This window comes from Pezoporus flaviventris, unplaced genomic scaffold (genome assembly GCF_033815535.1).
Source record: "Pezoporus flaviventris isolate CSIRO_AGI_PZ_B2104156 unplaced genomic scaffold, CSIRO_AGI_Pfla_v1 ptg000037l, whole genome shotgun sequence".
In the NCBI taxonomy this organism is placed as follows: domain Eukaryota; kingdom Metazoa; phylum Chordata; class Aves; order Psittaciformes; family Psittacidae; genus Pezoporus; species Pezoporus flaviventris.
Window position 1 is genome coordinate 8,965,494 of NW_026892585.1, and position 24,314 is coordinate 8,989,807.

The following is a 24,314-nucleotide window of genomic DNA, read 5'->3' on the forward strand; positions in this document are numbered from 1 at the left end:
CTAGGTCAAACTAAACTGGATTAGGCATAAACGTAGCTGGGATGCAGCTCTGGCACAGCCTGGTGGTGTCCTCCAGACACAGTGTTCTCCTCTAAGGTCAGACCTGCCATGGGGCAAACATAGAAAACACATGCACATATATCCGAGACTTCCAAAAGGATCCAAGCTTGCAAAGTCTGTGTAGTTTCTGGGACCTGTACCTCGGGCTTGGCACTTAAAGCCCAGCCAACACTACTACGATGACCCTTGCTTCTGAGAGCAGCAGAAGGAAAGCTAATAGTGCCCTCTCTTGGAAGAAGAAGAAACTGTGAACAGCGCACATAGCTCTAGAACGGGTCTCCCAACAAACAGAGCAGAAAAAAACCCAAGCTTGGATAGGAGATTCATTTTCCCAGTCCCTTTGGACTGCAGGTTCATGGTACATTTAATCAACCCAAGTACGGGCCGCTGCTGGAAAGGGCGGCCACGCTGATCCTGCAGATCCAAAGTCACCCTGGAGACACCTCCGTGGTGCCCCTGGCTGTTTCACAGCATGTGACACGCTTTTAGCCTCACAAGGACTCTGGGAGATAGGAAATCATGTCACACAGAGGTAATTTTTTTCAATTTAAAAAGAACAAGATAAAGCAACACAAGCAGGGCTGGTGTGGGGTGGCTGAAGAGGAACAAGCAAATGGCAGGGGGCTGGAACTAGGTGATGTTAAGGTCCTCTCCAACCCAACCCATTCTGTGATTCCGTGATTCTAAGTTTAACCATTTGCATTAAGAGTTCCACAGAAGCACTGCAGTTATAAATCAGGATTTTAAAAAGATCCGCAACATTAAACAATTCAAAGTAATTCATGTTTTAGTTCATGGTGTTTCAATTGTTTCTAGACCTTGCTAAGGGCACCTGGGATACCCACTCTCCCCTTATGACAGTCTCCCCGGGCACTAGAAATCCGTTCAATAGTTTCTCACACCAGGTAGGTGCACACGGAAGGTGAGAGCCATGGATAGGTGGGGGGTGCTGCTTTTAAAGCATGATGCTCTTCAGATAAAGCAGCACACTGTACTCCTGCAGCAGCGTGCCTGCTCTCTAATACCCCTGCAGCCGGCCTGCCATGTTTTCAGTGCCTTTCATCCAGAGGTGCGGCATGTGAGGGGGTCACAGCTCAACCTGGGCAATGGAACAGGGCATCACATCCACCTACGAGAAGTGGAGAGTGACTGACATCCACAAATCAGGCAATCAGGGAATCACAGAATGGTTTGGGTTGGAAGGGACCTTAAAGCTCATGGACAGAGACACCTTCCACCAGAGCAGGTTGCTCCAAGCCCTATCCAACCTGGCCTTGAACACTGCCAGGGATGGGGCAGCCACAGCTTCTCTGGGCAGCCTGTGCCAGCGCCTCAGCACCCTCACAGGGAAGGATTTCTTCCCAAGAGCTCATCTCAATCCACCTGTGTGTAGATCTCTGTTGCTAAAAGTGCCAGCAGCAACGACTGAAACACAAAGCCTTTCTTCCAACTGGGACACTCCATCATTTGTAATTAAACCACAGAGAAAACAGAAATGCAACACCCATTGCAGCTAAGAAAAAAACATTTATAGCAGATCTGTCAGAAATGGTCCCTAGGTTCAGGCAGGCCTCGGTCAGACACAGCAGTGAAGCAGCTGTTCATTTAACATCTGTGCAAAAACAGTGTCCTGTCAAGTAGGCACACACAGCAAAAGCAGAGCTTGGATTTACATTTCCTGTCCCATCCACAGGTTCCCTCCACTTATTTCCCTGCTGCTTGGGTACTCCATGGTTTACAGCCTATCTGACATGTAAAACCTACATGTCAACTGTCCCACCTCTGGTTACATCTCCTCTTACTCTAGTACGTATGCCCCTTCCTCTTATTTATCTCCTTTAATGGCTTGATTTCACAACTCTCTGGCAGACATGTGCTACCTCAACTTACTGGTTAACTACAGAACCAGCCTGCACCAGCTTAGTTTCATTGGTTGCACAAAGAAAGCATCCTTTTGAACCACAGAGTGTGTCTGTTGCCCAAAGATGACATTGTCCTTGAAGCACAGAGTGTGTCTCTTTAAGTCATGGTATTTCAAACCCTTCGTTTCATTCCCTTAGTAACTTAGCCCCAGCTCCGGTATTGCAAAGCCTGAATATTTCAAAGTCCCCTCCCCAGCATGCAAAACCAACACTGTTTCTGTCACAGACACCACGTACCCACAGCGAGCTCTGAAACAGTGCCGCCACCATGGTGGTGCCACCATCACTTTGCCACCCAAACCTCCTTCTGTGAATGGCCTCTGTGGTATCCTTTCTCAGCCAACTTGGAGCACAGCTCACACAGGGTGAGCGTCCAGCCCCTGCTCCCACAGCCAAGGACCAGGACAAAAAACTGGAGCGGGGCAGTACTTACACAGGATGAGTTCTGCAACACTGCCAACAACAACGCAACCAACCTTTGCTTTGCCACCTAAAGCTCCATTGGAGGACAGCCTCTTTGGTACCCAGCCTCAGGCATCCCAGAAGAAACACTACTGGTCTTGCTGCATTGAAGAATCATTTGTCTCTTCTCAACCCTTTCCATGCTACAGACAGAACAGATAACAGCCCATTGCTCACCCTGCCTCTTTTATCCCAGCTGATGGTTTGCCCCACCCCTGCCCTAGGGCATTGAGGGAGGGCTTGTGGCTGTTGTCTGGGGTATACAAGGCCCAGTGTTTCACTGGGGACCTCATTCAGCTCTTGGGTATCAATGGAGTTGGTTCCTTGGTGTTTGCTTTGTCTTTTGTAGCTTTTGGGTATTGTAATGTTTTGTGCTGTTAATTTTTTGCTGTTTACAGGGATGCAGTCAGCTGAGCGTATTGCTTCAGGACATGACAAGGTTTACTCCTGTATGTATCAATAATTACTTCTTTAAGGTTTTCTTTTCCAAGGTGTTATATTTATAGGAGGTATTTAGGGTTCCTAACATTGCTTATGGTTTGTTATAATATTTTTATTATTAGCCACTGAATGTTTTCTTTACTAATGAGAGAGTTCTGAGGTTACCTTTTACCTTTTTTGTTCTGTTTTGGATTGTTAGCTGAAATATTTTTTGCCTGGAGAACTAAAGTAAAGCAGTGACAAGAAAGTAGAACCAAAAGTCTTTTTTTACATGTCAGTTCCTTGGTGAAGGTAGAAATATGCTTGGGTCTGATTGTTTGTCACACAGCAGTTATCATCACCAGTTCCACTACTATGGCAATCCATCTATGCTTCGGTACCTAAAACTCTGACTCTACTACTTTACGATAAAACACACTTGGTCTCCTGGAGCAGAGCTCTCAGAATACGGATATCCTGACCCTGCTCCTATGCCTGACGTGCCAGTACAGGAAACTGCTGCTGGTTAGCCCTTACACATGGACACCTCTGGAGCAGTGCTATTAACAAGGCAGTTCACCCCGCTTTTAACCCCACCAGCCCCCTAAAGCCCCATTAGCATACCACCCTTGTGTTGAGTGCTCCTGAGCATCCTGAAGCACACCACACAGAGTGCAGAGGTCCAGCCCCTGCTCCCACAGCTGAGGAGGCAGAACAGAAAGCTGGTGCTGGGCATCACCTACACAGGCTGTGCTGCACAGTGGTGACACCAACATGGCACTCAGACCTCCCTGAGCCACCTAATGCTCTGTCTGTACACTGCCTCTGTTGAATGCTCTGGAGTGCCCTGGAACAAAGCTCCCAGAGAGCAAGCATCCAGCCCCTTCTCACAGGCTTGAGGTGCCAGGACAGAAAGGTGCAGCTGGGCAGCACCTACACATGGAGACGTTTGGAATGGTGCCGCTAACATGGCACTGAGCGCCCGCCCTTTGTTACCTAAAGCTCCATCTCGGTGCTGCTCCTCCGTTGAGTGCACTTGAGCATCCTGGAGCACAACTGGCAGAGTGCAAACATCAGCTCCTGCTCATACACCAGAGGTGCCAGTACAGGAACCTGGTGTGGGGCATTCACACTCTGTGACCTGTGCTCCAGGATGCCGAAGAGCGGGCACCTGAGGGGCAGTTCACAGATGGAGGCTTAGGTGGCAAAGTGAGGTCTTTAGATCAGAGGAAGATTCAGGTTGTGTCCTCATCAAGCCCTGCTCTGGGTCTTTTCCAAGCTCTCCATCTCTCCCCTGGGAGCTTTTCTGGAATGATTTCAGTGGTCTGTGCCTCGGTTTCCCTACCTGTGCACCAGGAACAATGGCAGCTTCCCCTGCTTCTCTGGGTGTTCCAATTTGCTGTTTTTATTTAGCCCCCCTCTATGTTTCTTTGGAAGGCAGCTACCACCAGTAAATACTAAATAGTCCTTTTCAGTCTCAGGTTTAAGTCAGCTACACAGGCATCAGCCATTCTGTGCTGCAGCAAAAGGAGTGTGCTAGTGACACCAGTTCCCCACAGGTAGATAGAAAAGGGAAAATAGGGGGGAAACAGAAAAGTCTAAAGCCTCTTTTCAGGGTTCCAGCATATTCTCCAAACTGTTTGCATCTTTTGGCACTCCCTGATGTTTTGAAGAGCTTTGATGCTGCTGCACTGTATTAGCAAATAAGCTTAGACTGCTCTAGTATGGCATTTCCTGAGACTGATTTCTGTTTTTCTAGCCTTAACAATAAATTGCCAGCACATTTCTGCTCTGTGATTGTCAGGGGTAGTGGTCATCTAGCAAATCCAACCTCAAGCATCCACTACAGCACTGGGAGAAGGAGAGGACTGGGGCTTGCTCTGCCTTTCTCCCCAGAAAGCTGGTGCTGAGCATCACCTCCACACGGTGAGCTCCACAACGGTGCAAACACCATGGCAATCCACCCTCACCTTGCCACCTAAAACTGCATCTGCGTACTTCCCCTCTGCTCGGTGCACTTGGGTGTCCTGGAGCACGGCTTCAGAGTGCAAACGTCCAGCCTCAGTTCTGAAGCCCATAGAGTCAGGACAGGAAGCTGTTTCTGAGCATCACCTACACAGGGAGACCTCTGGAACAGTGCCCCTAACATGGCAATGAGCCCTTGCTTTACCACCACACAATCTTTGTACTGTCACTCTGTTGAGTGCTCTTGTTTTTGCAGAAATGCAGTTTCAGAGTGCAAACATCCAGCCTTTATTCTCAAGCCCATAGTGCCACGATAGAATGCTGGTGCTGAGCATCACCTACACATGCAGACCGCCACAACAGTGCCACCAACATGGCAATCCATCCTTGCCTTGCCACCTCAAAATCCATCTGTGTACTTCCCCTCTGCTCAGTGCACTTTGGCGTCCTGGAACGTGGCTCACAGAGTGCAAACTTCCAGGCCCACAGCCAAAGAGCCAGGACAGAAAACTGGTGCTGGTCATGACTGACACACGGAAACCTCCTGAATGGTGCCACTAACATGTCAATGCACCCGTTTGCCACCCAAAACACCATCTATGTACTGCCCCCCTGCTGAATGCACTTGGGAATCCTGGAGCACGACCCCAGAGTGCAAATGTCCAGAACCTGCTCCCAGACCCGACATGCCGGGACAGAAAGCTGGTGCTGGGCAGCACCTACACATAGAGACCTTTGGAGTGGTGCCACCAACATGGCAATCCGCCCTTCCTTTGCCATCTTAAACATTCTGCATACTTCCCTTCTGTTCCATGCAATCGGTGTCCTAGAGTATAGCTACAGAGTGCAAACGTCCAGCCACTGTTCCCAAGTCCATAGTGCCGGGACAGAAAGCTATTGCTGACCATCACGTACACATGGAGACCTGCAGACTGGTGCCACCAAAATGGCAATGAGCCCTTGTTTGCCACTTAAAACACCATCTGCATAGTGCCCCTGCATTCAACAGAGCACAGGAGAAGGCTGAATTTAGAGGACCAGAGCTCCCTAAATGGTCAGTCAGTGGGAGCTGGCTACCATAGCCCTTTAATACGGTTTTGCATATCCCACACTCAGAGACTATCGAGAAGAAATCAAGTGCTGAGATTTTTAACACCCCTAATAAGAAACTCTCACAAAAAAAAAGAGAATTTGTATGCAAAACATCACTTTGTGCTACAAATGCAAAGCCACAGAGCAAACTGCAAATCCCAGTACCACGCTTAACCGGAACAGACTTAACTGCTAGGAAAGGGAGGGTGCTAGGAAAGGGAGGGTAGAGAGGTGCCACATTTCAAATCACTTGTTTTCTTCTGGGCATTCTTACATCCTGGGAAGGTAACTCTGTGGCTTCCTTACAGGCCCAAGCTATAGTGTGCCCCAGAAAGCCTCACCGCAGCAGTCTGCTGCCATGCCATTGATAAGAGCATCAGTCATTTGTGAATGTTATAAAAGCCGAGTTCAACTCACTAGCTGCTGGTTGTAATCCAAAAGGTAAAATGTAGTAAAATCTGCATTTTAAAAAGACACAGAAATAGACTTCTAAGTGGGATTTTGAATACCTGGATTGCTTAGGAGCCAGATCTTCAAAGTAAACACGGACTTGGATATTTAGACAGTCTCCTAGCAGACGGGTTATTATCTGCTGTCAAAACGTGGCTCTGATTCATTTATGGAAGCATTACTCTTTTCTCATAAACCTTCTTCAGCTGTTTTAGGAAAGTGGTCATAAAGTTTAGTTTCCCATCCCTGGCTACAGTGTGGTTTGAGAATGCACCTGAAAACAAATACTGAGCAATGTGTTCATAGGAGGCATTTCTTCCTGCTCTGAACTAAACTCAAGATGATTTATGACTTTCTCATAGATTTTGTCTGATGCAGTTGTGATTGCTTTAGTACCACGCAACTTTGCTGAAGACTGCATTATTTAGTTCACTTCTTAAAGGCTTTGCCATGACAGAATCCATGCCTGTCTTCAGTTTTAGACTTCTATGATACTTACGATAAGATCAGGGCAAGCAGGCAGCAATGACAATTAGACAAGAGCAGCGGGATTTGCTGTTTACCATTTTAGTTGCAATTTCTACCAGTTTCATCAGTTTGTTAGACAAGAGAAATTGTTAGTGGAAAACTAGATCTATGAAGTTGTGGGTGAGTAACTGAAACATCAGAAACTTGTCTTTGAGTGTGGTCTGTCAACAGCAAAGCAGAGTTATCCAAATTGTGCAAGACTTTATTAGTTTTTCTGGTGTGGAAATGGTTGCAAGACACGCACCAAAACACCAAATGGGCTACTATAAATGGGATTTTTCTCTTTAACTTCCCTGTGGGAAGAAGGGTACATCTGTTGATGCAGATGAAAGCTCTTACGCAGGCCTGCACAGAGGGACCTCAAAGTCCATTGTATTGGCTCTCTGAAAAGTTTTCACTGAAGCTTTTGTCTCAGGTTCACACAAGACAACCTTCACATCTTATTTCTTTGAGGCATAGAGCTGTCGCTTGTTTCCATCATACAAAGGGTTCCCTCATCTTTCAGGGAAACTTTCAGCAGCAGAAAGTTCAAAGAGAGCTTGAGCTCATTTTGCACAGCTGGAGGGCACCTCCTTACCTCTTACAAACCCACACCACCCTCTCCTTCTGCTAAGCTCTGTGGGGCTCCTGAAGCACTTTTTCCCATGGCAGTTGTTTTCCACAGTGGTACTGCTTTGCCTAACTTAGAGGCTTGGCCTGGAGGTCAGCAGTGCTAATGTATACCACTTCGGTGTCTGGGGATATTTGAGTTGAAGTTTCTGCCCCTGATGTGCTCTTAACACTTTCAGGCTTTAAATGAGTCCATGTAGGTTTGGGTCCACTGTTTCAAAACTGCAGAGCTATTGTTTCAGAAAATTAGGCACTGTGCCTAAGATTTTGTTGATCTTTGCCTTATGCAACAAGGAGAAAAATACAGCAAAATTCAGAGCCCAGTCTTTTTCCTCTAAGTGATTAAGCGCATTGCTATCAGACATACGCTAGCACAAGCACTGTGTATTTCCTACTGTCTTATCAGCTTTTGGAGTCTCACATTAAATACATCATCATTTTGTGGGCACGTTTTGAAAGCTTCTCCTTCCCTGTTTTGTGCCCTCTTCCAGTCCTTGAAGTGGTACGTGACCGCTCGCTGTCCTCAGAGCTCCTACCCATTTATCAGCAGCACACACCAAAACACACACTGGGACAGCTACACATTGCAAAGACAGACCACTCAGGAAGGAATTTCAGGGAAAAATCAAATTGGTGCTAACTCTGGAAAAAAAAGGTTTAATAGTAGAGATGAGGCTAGATAACCTTCTTAAGAGCTTACTACTTTAATCTATTGAGGTCACTTTATCTGGGTATTTACCAGTATCTAGAAACCACACAGCAATTCCTTTTTATTTTTTCTAATCCTTCCATCTGTTAAAATTAAAAAACAGGGATGGAAAGAAAGAGAAATATTCACAGGGAGATTTGGAAACTCCACGGAATTGGTAGAGGACTAGGATGAATTTCTAAACTAATGATACACGGCTGCTTTGAATTGGGGATTGCTGAGAGCTGGACAACCATTTGTAGGTAGGTGGGTTCAGTTTATTTGTTAGAATAAAATGGTGACACCACCAAAATGTTGGATTTAATCACCATGAAGTTCATCCTAGGAATTAGCCCTAGGTGACCTCAGTACTACAGAAGCTTGCGATATCTGATTGTACCTGAACATGAAAGATTTCAGCCTCTGCATCTACCAGAATATAACTGCCTGTGAGCACCAAGATGAATACATGATCAAGAAAATATACACATCATGACCACATCTAGAGTGGGAATGGAGGCATCAAGCCTCTCCTTTCTTTTTACCTCATCCTGCCACAGCTTTTTGCTCAGAAGTACCTGAAGTGGTGGGAGGAAACCCTTCTGGTGAGAGAAGCATACCTCTCCTCCTCATCCCAGCTCACCAGGCTCAGGCTGCTGAATCTACCCCACTCATAGCAGTAGTATGTCTGATCTTCTTGTTTCTCTTGACACCTTCCCTGCCTCATCACCTCTCAAGCAGCTTGGTGAAACTCTAAAACCACCTTCTGCCTCCATTGTTATAATCTTTGAGCAAGAAGTACCTCTCTGGGATTGTCCCCAAAGTTTTTTCTCGCATTCCATTCTCACCATTCTTTTATGCTGCATGACCAAAGAACTCCTGCGGGCCAAGACCAAGATGTTTTTCAGGACAAAGCTATAAAAAGGTTGTGTTTTTCTTTTTAGTTTTTTTTTTTTTGTTTTTTGTTGGGTTTTTTTTTCCTATTTCCCATTCTCAGTTCACTTGCTGTTTAGGCCACAATCATTTTTTCACCTGATGGGATCATGTACCTTCTTCCCACTTTCCTTCACCTCCTCAGACTGCCCAATGGCTCTTCAGTTTCACATCTCTTCCCACTCTCTGACCTCAGCCCCATGCTCCTCCACATTAACATGTAGACCTGACTAGAGCCGTATGCTCTCTGGGAGGCTAAATCTGACACAGCTACAAGCAGTGTGCACCCTTACTGAAAAGGTAAGAAAAGGTAAGAAAAGGTAAGAAAATCTCATAACCGAAGCCTGTTCCTACTTCCATCCTGCCAGCCACTGAACTGATGATGCTGATGCTGCCTTCTCCCCCTCTGAGCTGCTTTGTTTGAAAGATTCATATATTATGGAAATAAAATATGGAAAGGTGATAGTTTAACTTACTTAATGAAGTGCTCTGCAGCCTGATGACTGCGATTTATTCTGCTTCCCAAGTGGTTTAATTCTACATCAGTTCTCCTTGATTTGCCAGAAAGCAACAGTAATTGGAACGGGAGTCACAGCGGCTGCTTTACATCAAATTATGCAAGAATTCCCCACAGTCTTCACTGGGACACAGTTATTTCTGGCTGTAATTTTATTATTTTTTTTTCAGTGTCTGCCAGAATTGCTTATTTTTGTAGAAATTTCCAGCAGGAATAGCTCAGCAGTTTGGAACAGGAATGTTGTGTCAGGTGAAGAGAAGGATAGAAGGCATCTTGTGTGTATAATAATCTCATGCTTTCAACAGTCCTGAAAAGTAAAGCAGTTAGCCACTGACCTAGGCTTCCCTCAGCAACTCTGCTTCTAGGTATCCCAAGAGAAACTGATTCTGAGGGAGCAGATTACTTTCCTGTGTTAGCAGGCTATGCATGTCAGAAACCATTCACTGTACCAGACAGGATGCAGCACTCATTGGGCGGTGAAGTCTGGCCAGATGCTGTCATGACATGCGGGTCTTTTGGGAAACCTCCATCCTTTACAAGGCAAAGAGATCCTCCCATCATTTCTTCAATGTAGATGGTGATACAGAGATGTCCCCCATGAACATCACTGTGCAAAATCTAAAATAGGTCTTCAGTCACACATCGCTGCTGAGGGGGGTCTCTGAGCATGGACTTCTCCTTTGGACCAGATCAAGAGCCTGGACACTTCAGAATGCCTTCTGATGGACTGAATCCAGTGTAGCTGAAATTAAGTGGACTATCAGAAAACTGGTTTTGTTCAAGTTTGGTTGTTTCACAAAAGTGAGTCCCAATTACGTTCATCTTCAAATACTAGAAGATTGAGATGCTACAAGTCTGGTATTTCATAGATGTCTAATGTAGGAGGTACCAATGTGGCTCAACATGCAACATCTGACAACCACTGAATGTTTTCAATTTGGAAAATACTGTAAGGCATTCAAGGTGGCTTATAAACTGGAATTCTATATTGCCAGATTACACTTGGCCTTCAAGTGAGTGCAGCAAAGAAGGAAAGAAAGAAGGAAAGGATCATTTTCTCCACTTTCAAACTGCAGCTCAGTGAGAGCAGCCTCAGTGCTTTGTGATCTGGTAAATGTCACTTCTGGCATGAAATGATTTTTGTTGCAAAGCCTTCAGTGTCCTATCTCATGTATTTGTAAGCCTCCAAAAAAACATTTCCTGATGCCCTCCCAATCTACTGACCTGTAGCTGCCCTAACCTTGGCTCTTGTAGGTGGGAGCCTTGCTACCCCAGGATCTTCCACCCTCAGCTGTGCCAAGCACTGAAACTTAATGGCTCTCCAAGCTGTCCTTGTCTCCAGATACTCCCAATAACTCCCTCTATACCGTAGTTCTCCCAGCATAGCCAAACACCAACCTTCACCTTTTTCAAAACAAGGTAGTATTCATGATAAGAAAATGAACATGGCTGAAAAGCTGTAACACTGCAGCAGATAGCAGTGCAGGGACAGGAGCAGGTGAAATTTAGGGAAAATGAGAATTACCAGACGGGTGTATGTGCACCTTGCAAAGCCCCAAGATGCTGGCCTACATCAAGATGTCTGTCCAGCACATGGTATCTTGATAAGATTAGCACCACATGCTTAAATGGTAGTAATATCACCAAAATGGGCATTTTCCTTCTTTGTGACAGTGTTCCCAAGGATCCCTGTGAAATTTCATCGCTTTTGACCAACGCCATCATATGTATGTCCAAGTGATACAGTTGAGCTTTGGCAAGATTTGCATCCAAACACAGATCCACTCATCTTCAGGTTAGAAAATGCTCAGAACAAAAGAAGACCAAACTAAGAAATGTGCTGTCATCAGACACCTTTTCTTCGTTTGAACATGGCACTGCCATTCAGTGAGCTAAAAAACGTTGGGCAACAGAAAAAGAATTAAGAAATTGGGCAGGCAGAACATATCTGACAATTCTTTTAAAACAAAAATCTTAAGTTTTGCTCCTCCTGTGCTTGAGTGAACTCCTGGCTTAAAGACAGATATAGTGAATATGTATATTCCCAGTACCCTATACAACCAGTAAGCCATTTCAGTTTGGGTGTAAACACTGTCTATTCTCAGATGATGTGCCTATGATTCTTTTGCATCCTGAGGCCCTTGGCAAGAATCCTGGCAAATAAGGTTAGTCTCAAAATACCTGAGGCAGTGGGTTTCTAAGCCTTGATCTACTTGGAAAGAGGGAAGCATCTCTTTTTTCAGGGAGAGAAGAAAACACAGAGAGATCATTTAAGGAATGCAAACTCGACACATACCAAGAATAAAAAAGCCCAATGCTGACAAACCAGGAGGCAGCAGGCAGAAAATATCACATCATTAATGTTGTTAGTAGGCCCAAAATAGCACAGGAATGAATTTCCAGTGAACACAAACAAAAATCTAGGGATGGTAAAGTCTGTAACTAGCTTTAGCAACCAGTGAATTTTATGTAGTCGCCACTGATGGCTGTTTGGTATTTTTAAGACATAATTGTTCCTCTAAAAGTATTGTGATATCTGTGATATGGGAGGGATTATAACTAATGCCAGTCTTTTCCACTAGAGGCAGATCTTTTGGAGAATAAATATCCATTTTCCATATTTTACTTAAGACTGTAAATTCCGAAAGTGTCACAAGCACAACATACCCACAGGCATTTTCTCAATGAATATGAGATTGCCAGGTCACATTTATCAATGCATCTAATGACAGGACAGGCCACAGCAAAACAAGCTGCTTTTCTTGTTACACCAATGCCCTTCAGCTTTGACCTTGGATGACATAGTAGCATCATAAAGATCTCTGTGTGCCCATTTAGCTCTTTCCTGAGAAAGGGTACCCGGTGTGGAATCCATTAACACCATCAAGATAGTATGTGTAATATGTGCATCTTAATTATCATAAAATTAATATATCTTTTATTTAGGAGAGAGCAATATAGACATATTACAATGAAAGATTTCTATTGGTATAGTGAAGCACTACTAAAAGCCAAAATACCTACAGATAAGGACTGAGGCAATAGAACAGAATCTGTAACAGAGAGAAAAGGAAGCCGGAACATCTTTTTGAAACATGCTATAATCCAGTTCTCCACTAGCTGCAGAAACTGCTATGTGATGCTCTTTGCTTTGCACTACTCCTGACTGATGCAGAGAGGTCCATTTTGGCCATATAAATCTAAATGTTAGAGATGAATTCCTAAAACCTAAAAGCAAAGAAAGAAATAATGAAAAAAAGTCTTACTACACCAAATACATTAAAACTTCTGAGTCTTCTCAAGTTCTTTGTCACAATACTTTTATTGTCAGTGAAACCAGGAAAGTAGCCTTATATGCAAGGTGTTTATTATTCAGCTGGTCTTACACAGGCATCTGCTCAGAGTCTTCTGTACTGGTTTCAAGATGAAAATACTGTTCTTTGCATCTTAGTCACACAAGCAGTACAGTTAGGAAAGTACAAACCAGAGTCTAGCTTGCTTTGCTTTTCATTGAGGGGACTGTTTAAATCCCAGCCAAAAGGAGTGTACAAGCTGCAGGCAAGTTTTAATCACTGGTGAGGACAAGCCAGGGAAAAAATAAACTCGTACTCGGTTCTTAAATACCAAGCTGAGGTTTTCAGGATTTGCAAATTTTCAATGTCCTCTTGTTGCAGAGTCTTCTGCCTTCTCTGCAGCACTCCTGTTAACAAAAGATGCTCAAATTATTGCTGAATAAATAGGGACATTTACACTGTTTCAGCATTCTTAGGGTAGACGTCTGATAAGAAGATAAGCAGATCATGTTCTCTGGACAATGTCCTGCTGGGTGTTGATTACACCTCCACCCACCTTCAAGAAAATGTGAGCTTAACTAGCTGTAGCACAGGCTACCTCACTGTCTGAAAGTGCAATAAGAAGCATCTTGGATACAGAAAACAAAGATTGCATCATTGAGTATTAACTTTTCTCTGTTGAGGTGCTTGAAGAGATTAAAGGCTTTTTCTTAAATTTTAATCTTATTCATTAATGAGGAAAGGGCTGTTTGTCATACAGCAAGAATACCTAAAGTTTAAAGTAAGCACTGTGCATAAATCCTTGCTTTTGTAGAGAAATAATATGCCCCATATACATTTTCCTTTCCCTGTTTTATTGCTGATGAGATCTTCTGAGGCATCACTAGCAGAATCATAGAACCATAGAATGGTTTGGGTTGGAAGGGACCTTAAAGCTCATCCAGTTCCAATCCCCTGCCATGGGCAGGGACACCTTCCACTAGGGCAGGTTGCTGCAAACCCCATCCAACCTGGCCTTGAACACAAGAGCTAATTAGCTGTGTCCTTTAGCTAATTAAGATCTCATATTCTTTCTTGAGAGGAGTGAAGTCTTGCTGTTACTTCCTCTAAGCTAACCCTTTCCCTGCTGTTTAACTCCTCATAGGTACAAGTGGAGTTAAATCAACAATTGCCCTGAACAACTCTTCAAAGCCTCAGGCATTAGAAGGCAAAGATTCTGACCTTATGGCTGCTTCTGCTTCTACTCAAAAATTGAGCAGACACATTTAAGACTAACAGGTCACTGTGCCTCAGGGTCAAGATCTCTTTCATCCTCAGGCATACACCACATAGTATTCTTGTATGTCCCTGTAAATTAGGGTAGACATACATCAGTTATGTCAGGCATTTGCTTGCCTCAGATGCAGAAAGATCACAATATTTTTTTCCTTTCTCAGTAACAGTGGGAGTCTGGTTAAGAACAAAGAATTAATAAATCCCATCTGCTAAGGACAGTTATCTCCCTCATCCAATCCTTATTGCCCACTATGTATTGCCACTCCTCTGAGGTGCAGGTCAATGCATGTGTACTCTCATACCTCTGCTCGAAGGGTAAGAAGGGCATTTGCAATCACTGGTGCTCAAGGATAATGACTCCAGATTAACAGCCAGGAGATTAATGTGGAATAAAGCTAAAACTCGTTCAAACTTAATTCCCTTTGCTTCTGAAGCTTTCTCAGAAAACCACACTTTCCTCAGAACAGTTTCTTCCTTCCCTCCTACTCAGTGCCTTTTCTAAACAACATACCATAGCAGATGTCAGAGTTTCTGCTAAAGACTGGAAATGCTGCTGTAATGGGTCTTTTTCTATGAGACACCAAGATTCAAGATGCAGTGGGGACAGTATGCTGGTCACCAAGTAGGAAAGGGAGATCTTTTTGCCCCAGACCACAGGGCAGATTCATCTGCATCCCAGACTCACTTCTTGTGCTGAGGGTCTCCACCTGCCTTCCCTACGTGACAGGGAAAGGAGTCAGTGAGCCCAGGCTCAACCCCAGGACCCGTGTTAGATGCAGAGATGATTCCTGAAGGCCGCTGTCCTTGGAGAAGTTCAGCAGAAGAGGAGTTCAAACAGATATTGATGTTGCAAACAGGAAAGCGTATGGGGGAAGGAAGCCCTGGCACCATACCATGAGGCTCCTTTATTTGGGAGAGCTTTTCCAAATAGAGCAGTACTAAACTGACAGTACAAAGTCAGGTTTTGCATTCCCAGCTTCCCAAGAGGATTAGGGTCTTACCTCTGCAGCAACCACCATACTAGACCACATGGCTGGAAAATACAAATGAGTAAATGACAACTTTGGAAATCTTTACAGTCTCTGTCCTGGTTAGTAAACACAGAGCAGATTTGGGGCTTAAACATCTTTCTCTACTATTGCTTCTGGTTCTTGAGGTTTTCAAGATTCCTGTGGCTTGCTTTTGCCTTTTGCTGCCTTTCAGTCTCCTGTATGCTTGCTCTTCACATTAAGGTTGTGTTGAATCTTCTCTGTTTTGTTTTCCACAATAACCATAAGCATGGTCTTTCAGGGTACATGCAATTGCCTGATTTCTGCCAACCAGACTAACAGCTCAACCAGCCTGTTGAGGTTATTGGGATTTCATTATGCACACCAGATTTAATTCTTTACAGGCCTCCCACAGTTTCTTAATTACACCTTGTTCTCCGCTTACCATTATTCCTTAACTGGCCTCAAATTAAAGTCAGTTAAAAAAAACCCACCACAACATAACTGGCTTCCTTTTTCACTTGTGGTTGTCCAACATCCATATAAAACAAAAGATGCCTTATAATAGCCTTATGTATTTGATCCTCGGAACTGAAAATTATCTGCAAAGATAATAACAGTCAACCCTGCTGTGTTCCTGGTCTTAATTTAATAGAATAATGGCAATGCAAGCCTGGTAAGGACCTCCTGGGATCCCATACTCCTTTGTCCTCTCTGAAGGATAGCGCTATTATACCTAGACCATGTCTAATAATTTGTCTAGCTTGATCTTAAAGCCCCTCCATAAACACTCCTCCTCTGTGTAGCACATTTAGCCACTGCAGCACACATAATTCCTATTACTACATCCTGAAATATCTCCAATGCAAATTCACTGAGTTCATCACAGACTACTTTGCAAGGGTCTTTTGAGAACGAATTACCGCTTTTCCCTTTAACAGGTCTTTGAACACTGTTACATCTTACCTCTAGTCTCTTTCCTGTACCAAAGCAAGCCATTTCCTTCAATCTTTCCTCAGAAGCCATAGATTTCACTTTTGTTTTCTGGCTGTGTTTTCTTTATCTCCTACCCTTTTGATTTCCCTCTTCGGGACTCCTCTCAGTTTGGCAACAGTTTTGAAAGTGCGGTGCCCAGAACTGTTCAGTGCCAATGTCGGCATCCCAGGGCCAAGCAGGGAAGGATAATTACCTTGCATATGTTACCTATAACACTTCCGTCAGCCTTGCACAGCATGAGATACGCTCAGTTTTGTAACAGCACCATATTATGACAATGTCCTTCATCATGGCTCCATTAGAGCAATCGCATCTCTTCATTCCCTAGTTTAGAATTTATTTTTCAATTTCCCTTTCCTAAGGCTAAGTGTTTGTATTTGAGTACTTACTTCTCCTTGGTTGGTTTTGGGGCCTTTAGTGCTATTTCTCAGTGTGATTCTGAATTTTGATCCTGTATCTCAAAGAGCTTGTAATCCCTCATAGCCTCAGTGTTCTTTGAACAAGTTTGTTTCATGATCCGAGTTGTTAATGAAAGTCCTGAGTAGAAACATGATTTTTGCAGAGCCCTGCTTTTAATGTTTTTCCAGTTTAACATCAAACCACGTGAATGTGTGCTCACTGTATCATGACTCTGTCTGTAGGTACGTCTTTCTTTCATTTCTTTTAGAGCATATTAGGTGGGACCCTATCAAAAGCCCTGCTAGAGTCAATATGTATCTACATCGTCTCCTTTATCCATGAGAATAATTATCTTGTCAAGAAGGAAACAAGGTTAGTTTGACATGATTTATTCTCCACAAATCTACTCCAGCTGTTTTCATTAGCTTATTATTCTCTAGGTACCTTATACATTGATTCTTTAATAATCTAGCCATGTATCTTTCAAGGTAACACAGATAGACTTGCTATCTCCCTGAACCTTTCTTTTCCTCTTTTGAAGGATGGGTTCTGTGGGTTTTCTTCTAGATCCTAGAGAACCTTCTCCTCTTTTGTTACCAATGAGTGTTAATGGTTCAGATATTGTTTCAGTTTCTTAGATACCGCAGGGTAAATTCTACCAGGCCACTCTAACTTTAATATACATAACACATTAAATATTTTCTAACCTCTTCTTTCCCTACTCAGACTTGGGTATCTGTGCCTTTTGTAAACAAGCTAATTGCTTTAGGCGTTTGCTCACAGTTTATGTATGACCTGAAGGAAAGATCACAGAATCATAGAATGATTAGGGTTGGAAAGCACCTTAGATGCCTTTGAATATCTTGAGTATCATCATGATCCATTATTTGCAATCTTCCCCTATTAAGAAATGGGACTGACTTTTACTTTGTCTTTTCCTGCTCTTTTAGTGCTCATACAGTCTTTTCACATTAGTTTATTTTTATCACCCTCAACAGCAGCAAGTTGTGTAGTTTGTCTTTCTAGGCTCAGCCACACACTTTTGGTCACTTTTTTCCACCCAGCTTTAGCCAGATATCCTTGTTCCTAATTTGTAAATAAATCCTTTTTTCATATTCAAGACTTTTAAAAGCTTCTGCTGCAGCTATTCCTTTTTCTTACACTGATTCCTTTCTCCTTCATAGCACAATAATTTGCTGTTGTGTCTTAAATACAGCTTCCTTCAGTAATAGCTCTCTCTCCTGCGCTTCCTTATCCTTAAATTATCTTCCCAAGAGAATCCTCTTACAAATTCCCTGAATTTCTCAACGTCTGTTTTACCAAAGCCCATTATCTCTCTTTTGCTTCTCTCATGCTGCCCTTCTCGTAAAACAGCAAGCTACGATCAATTGCTTTGCAACCATTTCCTTTCCCTTAGTCCCTGGAATCTGTCATTTTTACAGAAGTTGTCCCAGTGTGTTAAGAAACCCCTGTACCTGAAAGCTGCTGCAGTTTCTGGTCAAACAAAAGACATGAAAAAGCAAAGCACGTCCTGCTTAAGCCTGAACACAACGACACTTGTACTACTTGATAAGGTTCAGCATTACTCCCGAAACGTGCAAAGGTGATCTGCTTAATTCTGATGTGATGTGGCAACCGAGATGCAACACACATGCAGAGAGGTATTGTTAATCTATTTGTTACTTAAGGAAACCTAAACCAGTCAATGCAGTTAGCAGTCATCACTCACAGTATGCAAGCATACAAATTTCTGTATGACTTCTTAGCACCTTTAGAACTGCAGAGGGATATTCATATTCAGCCTTATGGTGAACTGCATCCAGTCCAACAGTGATGGAGGGACTACACAACAACTAAGTCAATTCTCTATTCTGTAACTCAAAATGCTCTCCAAAGCTAGGCTATCTGAGGAAAAAGGGGGAGCACATGCACATAAATTCCTTACCTGTTCAGCTTAGGAAAAATCTAAATATGACACTGTTAGTAGGTTCTATGTCAGACTGACATTTTAAACTGCTTTCAGGGGGGCACCACGTTCATATTTCAGCTGTCTTCTCATTATTGCTAAACCTGGAAGCTCTACTGGATGACAGAAATATTTGTACAGTTAAACACCAGGAGAGAGGAAAACACACATGTCAGGAAACTGTCCGAATGGGGAGCTCACTTCAGACAGAAATCTCCCTTTAAGCCATACAATGAAAAGCTGCCTAGTTTCATCCTTTTTGAAGGATCTTATCTGACAGCCCAGTGGTTTGGCTGTCATTCCCCTGGCAGAATTTAAAGCAGGTTTAGATGCCTGCTCTCCATCCCCATGTAAACACCACACATGCAAAACTATTAATGACAATTAGATTTAAAAGCCTGGTGTAGGAAATCTCTCCCAGAAGCTCAGTGAGCATTACAACCATCCCACCTGCCAATATACCTCCCTCAGCAGGAATTTTATAAAAGGAGAAAAACAACTATGCTCTCTTAATCACTGGCTACCAGAAGCTGTCAATGAATAAGGAGGAGCTCTTTCACATCTCCTGAGACCATTGTACTTCCCAGAGGAACAGGAATATGAGACTCTTGGTTTACTGTCTCACAACCACTACATTATAACTTTTTGGTTTTAAAGAAGAGATGCTTACTGAGGTATTTCTAAAAAGCCTCACTGCATTTAGAAAGACTGCTCCAAAACCCTCCTCCTTGAACAGTTAAACCCCCTTTTCTGTTTTTTAGACTGAATTGCATCACGGGCCATCTATAATCATGTCGTTCAGTTGCAAGCACGGTCCTTAATCATTCTGTCTCCTCCCTAGAATAGATACAGATCTATACTCACATCTCTTTCATACTTTTTGAGCATGACTGATCAGCTTTACTGCAGGCAGAGTTATTATAACCTTGGACTGTGGTCTATACACCTCTTGCCCCTATTAAAACTTACCAATTTTGCCTATTTCTACCACTAAAGTCTTCTACTACAACATTCTGATCACTCTGCAAAATTAACTGGGTTTTTTCCTTATTTTCTCTACAGGGTTTATACAAATGTCCATTAGGATCAGTCCCAAATCCACCCTTCTGTTACCTAGCCATCAACTCTCTTACCTTTCCTTTAGCCCCATGTCCCTTTGACAGCCTTCCTTTCTGCTAGATCCTTGTTTAGTGCTAGGGGAGAAAATGGCTTGCTGCAGAGTACAAAGGATGCAGCACAGACAAAGCACAGATGAAGAGGAAAGGACCAGAGAGAAAGTAAACAGCAGTATGAAAGACTTCATTTTTATATATATATATATGTAACATATATATATATATACATACATACGATTTTGGATTTGCAGCAGGTATAAACTGCCCCATTTCCACTGACCTGCTGTCCTAATAAATACCAGCTGAGAAATTGCCATAACTGCTTTTCCACAGGTAAATACTGAAGAAAGCATTTTACAGCCTTATTCTCCATTACATATCACACTAGCAGGGTCCGTTCCTGAAGCTCTCACTTCTCTCAGTTTTTTCAGCTGAATCTCATAGATCTATATTTAGAAATGAAATCATATTAATGCCAGCTGCTACCTTGGTTTCCCAGAATTTACAAGGCACTTTACCATGGGTGCTGAAGTCAGATACTCACCATTCTGTCTCCAGGGACCAGAACATAGATGGGGCTGTTTCTTGCATGTATCTGGGCCATTGCACGCAAAAATAAATGAGTGCTATTATACTGCAATAAGAATGAACACAGGTGGTGAAGGAACCATTAAACATGTCATGGTTAGAGCTCTGGAGATTCCTGATGGCTGCACAGCACAGTCATTCTGCAAGCCTGTTGCGTTGCAACATGATGTAGCTCTTGTGTGAAGGACAGTTGCGTGCTAGGGTTGACTCTGTGACAGAAAATGCTCTTTCCCTCCTTGTTAGTTAGCATAATTTACTATGCATCCTTGGAATTAAAAGGTAAAATACATGGGAAAGCAGTGTCATGCATGGTTTGTCCCTGCCTATTGCAGGAGGTTGAAACCAGATGATCTTTAAGGTCCTGAACCCAGGACAAAGAGTAAAGGAAAGGTGGCAGGAAGCGCCTTCACTCCTCATCTATAGGCTTTGAGCAGGTTGGTATGATCATGTTTCTATCATAGAATCACTGAATGGTTTGGGTTGGAAGGGACCTTAAAGATCATCCAGCTCCTCTGGACTCACTCGAGCAGCTCCGCATCCTTCTTGCGTTGTTGCCCCAGAGCTGGATGCAGGGGATGTAATTATTTGCAGTGAGGTAGCTGGTGTTCACTGAGGGAGGGAAAACACGTTCTTTGCACAGCAAAATGTCTACACAGAGACAAGAGATTCTTTTTAGGAGTCTGTGTTTACCCTTCCAGATTAAAGATGATATTTTACTGATGATTGTGTAACTTTTGAGCGGATGCTTCTTTTCACTTCCAGAGGGAACACAAAGTACTTCCTGTGGGACAAACTGCTTGGAATTTCTGCTTTGTCGTGAGCTCAATTTTCATAAATAAATAAAGCATTGCCCAAAAGCTATACCCTGCCACAGGGTGATGGTCCTGTCCCATTTATTCACATGTATATTGCTACGAGCAACTGTAAACTGAAGCCAATGCTCGGACAGGCATCACTTATATTTAATCTTACATGCTGAAAAAAATCAATAAGTCTGCACAGTGTCTGCAGGTCTTGAGTTAATAGTTTATGGTCTGGCTGACTTACAATTACAAGCAAAAAGTGATGGCATTGTCAGGAGTAAATATTTAATGGGATAATGAGGTCTCCTGTGCCTGTACTTTTACACAATCCCGAGATGTGTTTGGCTGGATTACAGGCTTTTTGCAGGCTGCTCCTACACAAGGGTGTTCCAGTGTGAAATATGAATCCCTGAAAGCTACAATATCAACAGCATAGAACAGTATCATAGAATCCTAGACTGGTTTGGGTTGGAAGGGACCTTAAAGCTCATTCGGTTTCAACCCAGGGACACCTTCCACCAGAGCAGGTGGCTCCAAGCCCCATCCAACCTGGCCTTGAACACTGCCAGGGATGGGGCAGCCACAGCTTCTCTGGGCACCCTGTGCCAGCGCCTCAGCACCCTCACAGGGAAGAACCTACCGTTTGTGAATAAATTTTTACTGTGAATAGAAAAGATTTATCCTTGACTATTACTGTACAGTGCCCCTTCCCCTGGAGCTCTTCCAGCTGTCGACAGAGGCGCCCATAAAACAATGGGTTACATCGATGCTGATACGGTGCTCTGGCATTCAGACCCCCAGGGCTGGACCCTAGACACAAACGCTGGACCCACCTGGGACACCTCAACCCCCAGCCGGCACCGCCGGGGCCCTTGCCCGCCCCATGCGGCGTGAAGGGGGTACTCTTTTGTTTCGGCTTTTGGGATAGCGGCCGACACCGCAGCCCGAGGGCGGGACGCGGGGAGGATGCCACCCCTTGGCCCCCCCTCTCCGCTTCTCCCCGAAGAGCTTCCTCCCCTCGCCGGCTGAGGCAGCAGCTGAGGACTGTCCCTGCTCCTTCCCCCTCCTCAGGGCGGGCGTTGTGGTCGCGGCCGCCGCCTCCCTTCCACCCGTCGGGACTGGTCAAGGGGTCGGCGCACAGGGCCCAGGGGCTGCCGGCGGATGAGTGCGGCCCGGCGGAGGCTGCGGATGAGCCGGGCGAAGGAGCTGGTGGCATACTGCCTGCTCCTGGGGCTGTCCTTCCCCCTCCTGCTGCTGCTGCCGCTTCTCTGAGATGCGCCGGGCGACGGCTCGGCCCTGCCGACGGGGGACGGGCAGGAGGAGCCGGCGGGAGCCCCACTCCGGTGCCCGGCGTGCGGCCGGCGGCAGCAGCAGCAGCCCCAGGGCCTGACGGCCTGGCGAGGGACGATGAGGAGCTCGGGCGGGCTTTGCGGCGGTGCCACCCAGCCTGCGCGGGCGGGCGGGCTGCCTCTCCCCGCGGGGGGGCCCGGCCGCGGCCACGGCCGCGCTCTGCCCCTGCGGGCGTGATGCTTTCGCCGCTGTGATCGCCGCTACACGTCCACGGGTAATGGGCCAGCGGCCGCGGGCACTGCCACCGCAGCCCCCTCACCGCGGGGCCGGCGCTCCGGGACCCTGACCCAGCCCCATCGCCCGCCGGGCGGCGGCTGTAGCCGGGACAGCTGCCGGCCGGGGCGCTCGCGTTGCTGCAGATCCGCCGCTCTGCGGGGCGGAGTGTGTCCCCGCCGGCTTGCCGTGCGGGGAGGCGGGCCGGGGGCCGGCTGAGATGGGAGAGAGCATGTCCAAGAGGCTGAAGCTGCAGCTTGGAGGCGAGGCGGAGATGGAGGAGCGGGCTTTCGCTAACCCCTATCCCGACTATCAGCCCCAGGGAGCCGCGGCAGCTCCCAGCGCGGCGGACGCCCAGCGGGACAGGGCGCCGCTCCCGGCGGAGGACGAGTCCCTCCCCTTCGACGCCGATGGGAAGGTGAGTCCCGGGCGGGCGCGCAGGCAGGCGCCGGGTCCCGGCCCCAGGGCCCTGCCTCGCCAGCGGGGCGCTCCCTCCCCGCAGGACGGTGCCTGCGGCTGCGGGCGCTGCTCCGGCGGGTCCCCGGGCCCGGCCGCGGCCTCCGGAGCCGCGGTGTGGCCCCCGCGGCCTGTTGGGGCCGGTGCGGAGCGCAGAGCCGCCACCGCGGCGTGGCAGCGGCCCCGAGGGCTCCGGAGGGGAAAAGCGGGCGGGGTGAACTGAGGGGGGGAGCAGGGGGAGTTCAGCATGGCCCGGGGTCCGTGAAAGGGGCTGCCATAAGCTGTTTATTTACCCCCCGAGTGCGAGTGAAGCCGGTGCAGGGCCTGGAGGCAGCGCTGCTTGTGCTGCTATTACCAGGGTGGTTCTGCCACACCTCGTGCGCGTTGCCCGTGCTTCACCAAAGCATACAGGGAAGGGAGAGGAGGTGAGTTTCCCCTTAGGTGACAGCCGCACTCAGGCTGTAGGTGATGCTGGACCGTTCTCTCCAAGGCATGCTTTTACTGCCATACACACGTTTATCCGTTCAGGCGCACCATGGCAGGCACCTGGCAATCAGTTCGGGCTAGCAGACACTCTTGTGGCGCTGGTCGCAGTCTTCCTACTCCACTTAACTCCTCAATGCCTCGCACGGAGGTGTTTGGGAAGCTCTTGTGTGCTTTAAGCTTTAAGCACAGATGTTACTCTGTCCTGTTACTACAAGACTGGCTTAAGCTGCACAAGGAATACCAGAATACGGACCTTCTGTCATTTTAGCCCAGAGCAGCCACATCTTTCAGTACTGTGCTGCTTTGTCATCTTCTGGGTGAAAAACACTGTGTGGTGACATTTGTAGAAGCGCAAACACTCTGAGTGGGAAGTGGAGTTTCATGCCGGGGTGGATAAAGGAGAGCCTTTAACCTCAGCACTGTATTTTTCTGTTTGTGGTAATAAAGAACTACCTTGATTTACTGATAGGGTGGGATGAGGATGGTGATACCCAGCAATGAGAGTAGCATTCTTCCTGAATATTGTAAGAATGAGCAGGAGAGCATTAACTCGCCATCAGTCCGAGGCAGTAAAATGTTTCACTAAGTTGTTGCAGCTTAGGTTGATGCAGCTGAGCAGAGCACACAGAAGAAAATGCTTTGGGGGATTGATGTCTTACCGCTGCAGGTAATTGCAGCTGTCAAAAGCAGAACGTGGCACTTGAAAGGGTTTAAAAAGCAGGAGTGGGTGTGGAAGTGC

General features: G+C 45.7%; 1 protein-coding gene and 1 long non-coding RNA gene across 2 annotated transcripts in view; one reads left to right on the forward strand and one right to left on the reverse strand.

The window, feature by feature from the left end:
• Positions 1-12,561: 12,561 nt before the first annotated feature.
• Positions 12,562-14,414, reverse strand: LOC133275193 (uncharacterized). Its single transcript, XR_009745428.1, has 3 exons — positions 14,216-14,414; positions 13,397-13,545; positions 12,562-12,874 (listed from the first exon to the last, which is right to left on the reverse strand). It is a non-coding gene; the product is annotated as an uncharacterized LOC133275193 (long non-coding RNA).
• Positions 14,415-22,213: 7,799 nt separating this feature from the next.
• Positions 22,214-24,314, forward strand: part of LANCL2 (LanC like glutathione S-transferase 2) — a 29,671-nt gene continuing 27,570 nt past the window's right edge. The window contains exon 1 of the mRNA XM_061464625.1: positions 22,214-23,051. Within this exon, the coding sequence (XP_061320609.1) occupies positions 22,854-23,051 (198 nt within the window). The 5' untranslated portion in view covers positions 22,214-22,853. The remainder of the gene's footprint in view (positions 23,052-24,314) is intronic.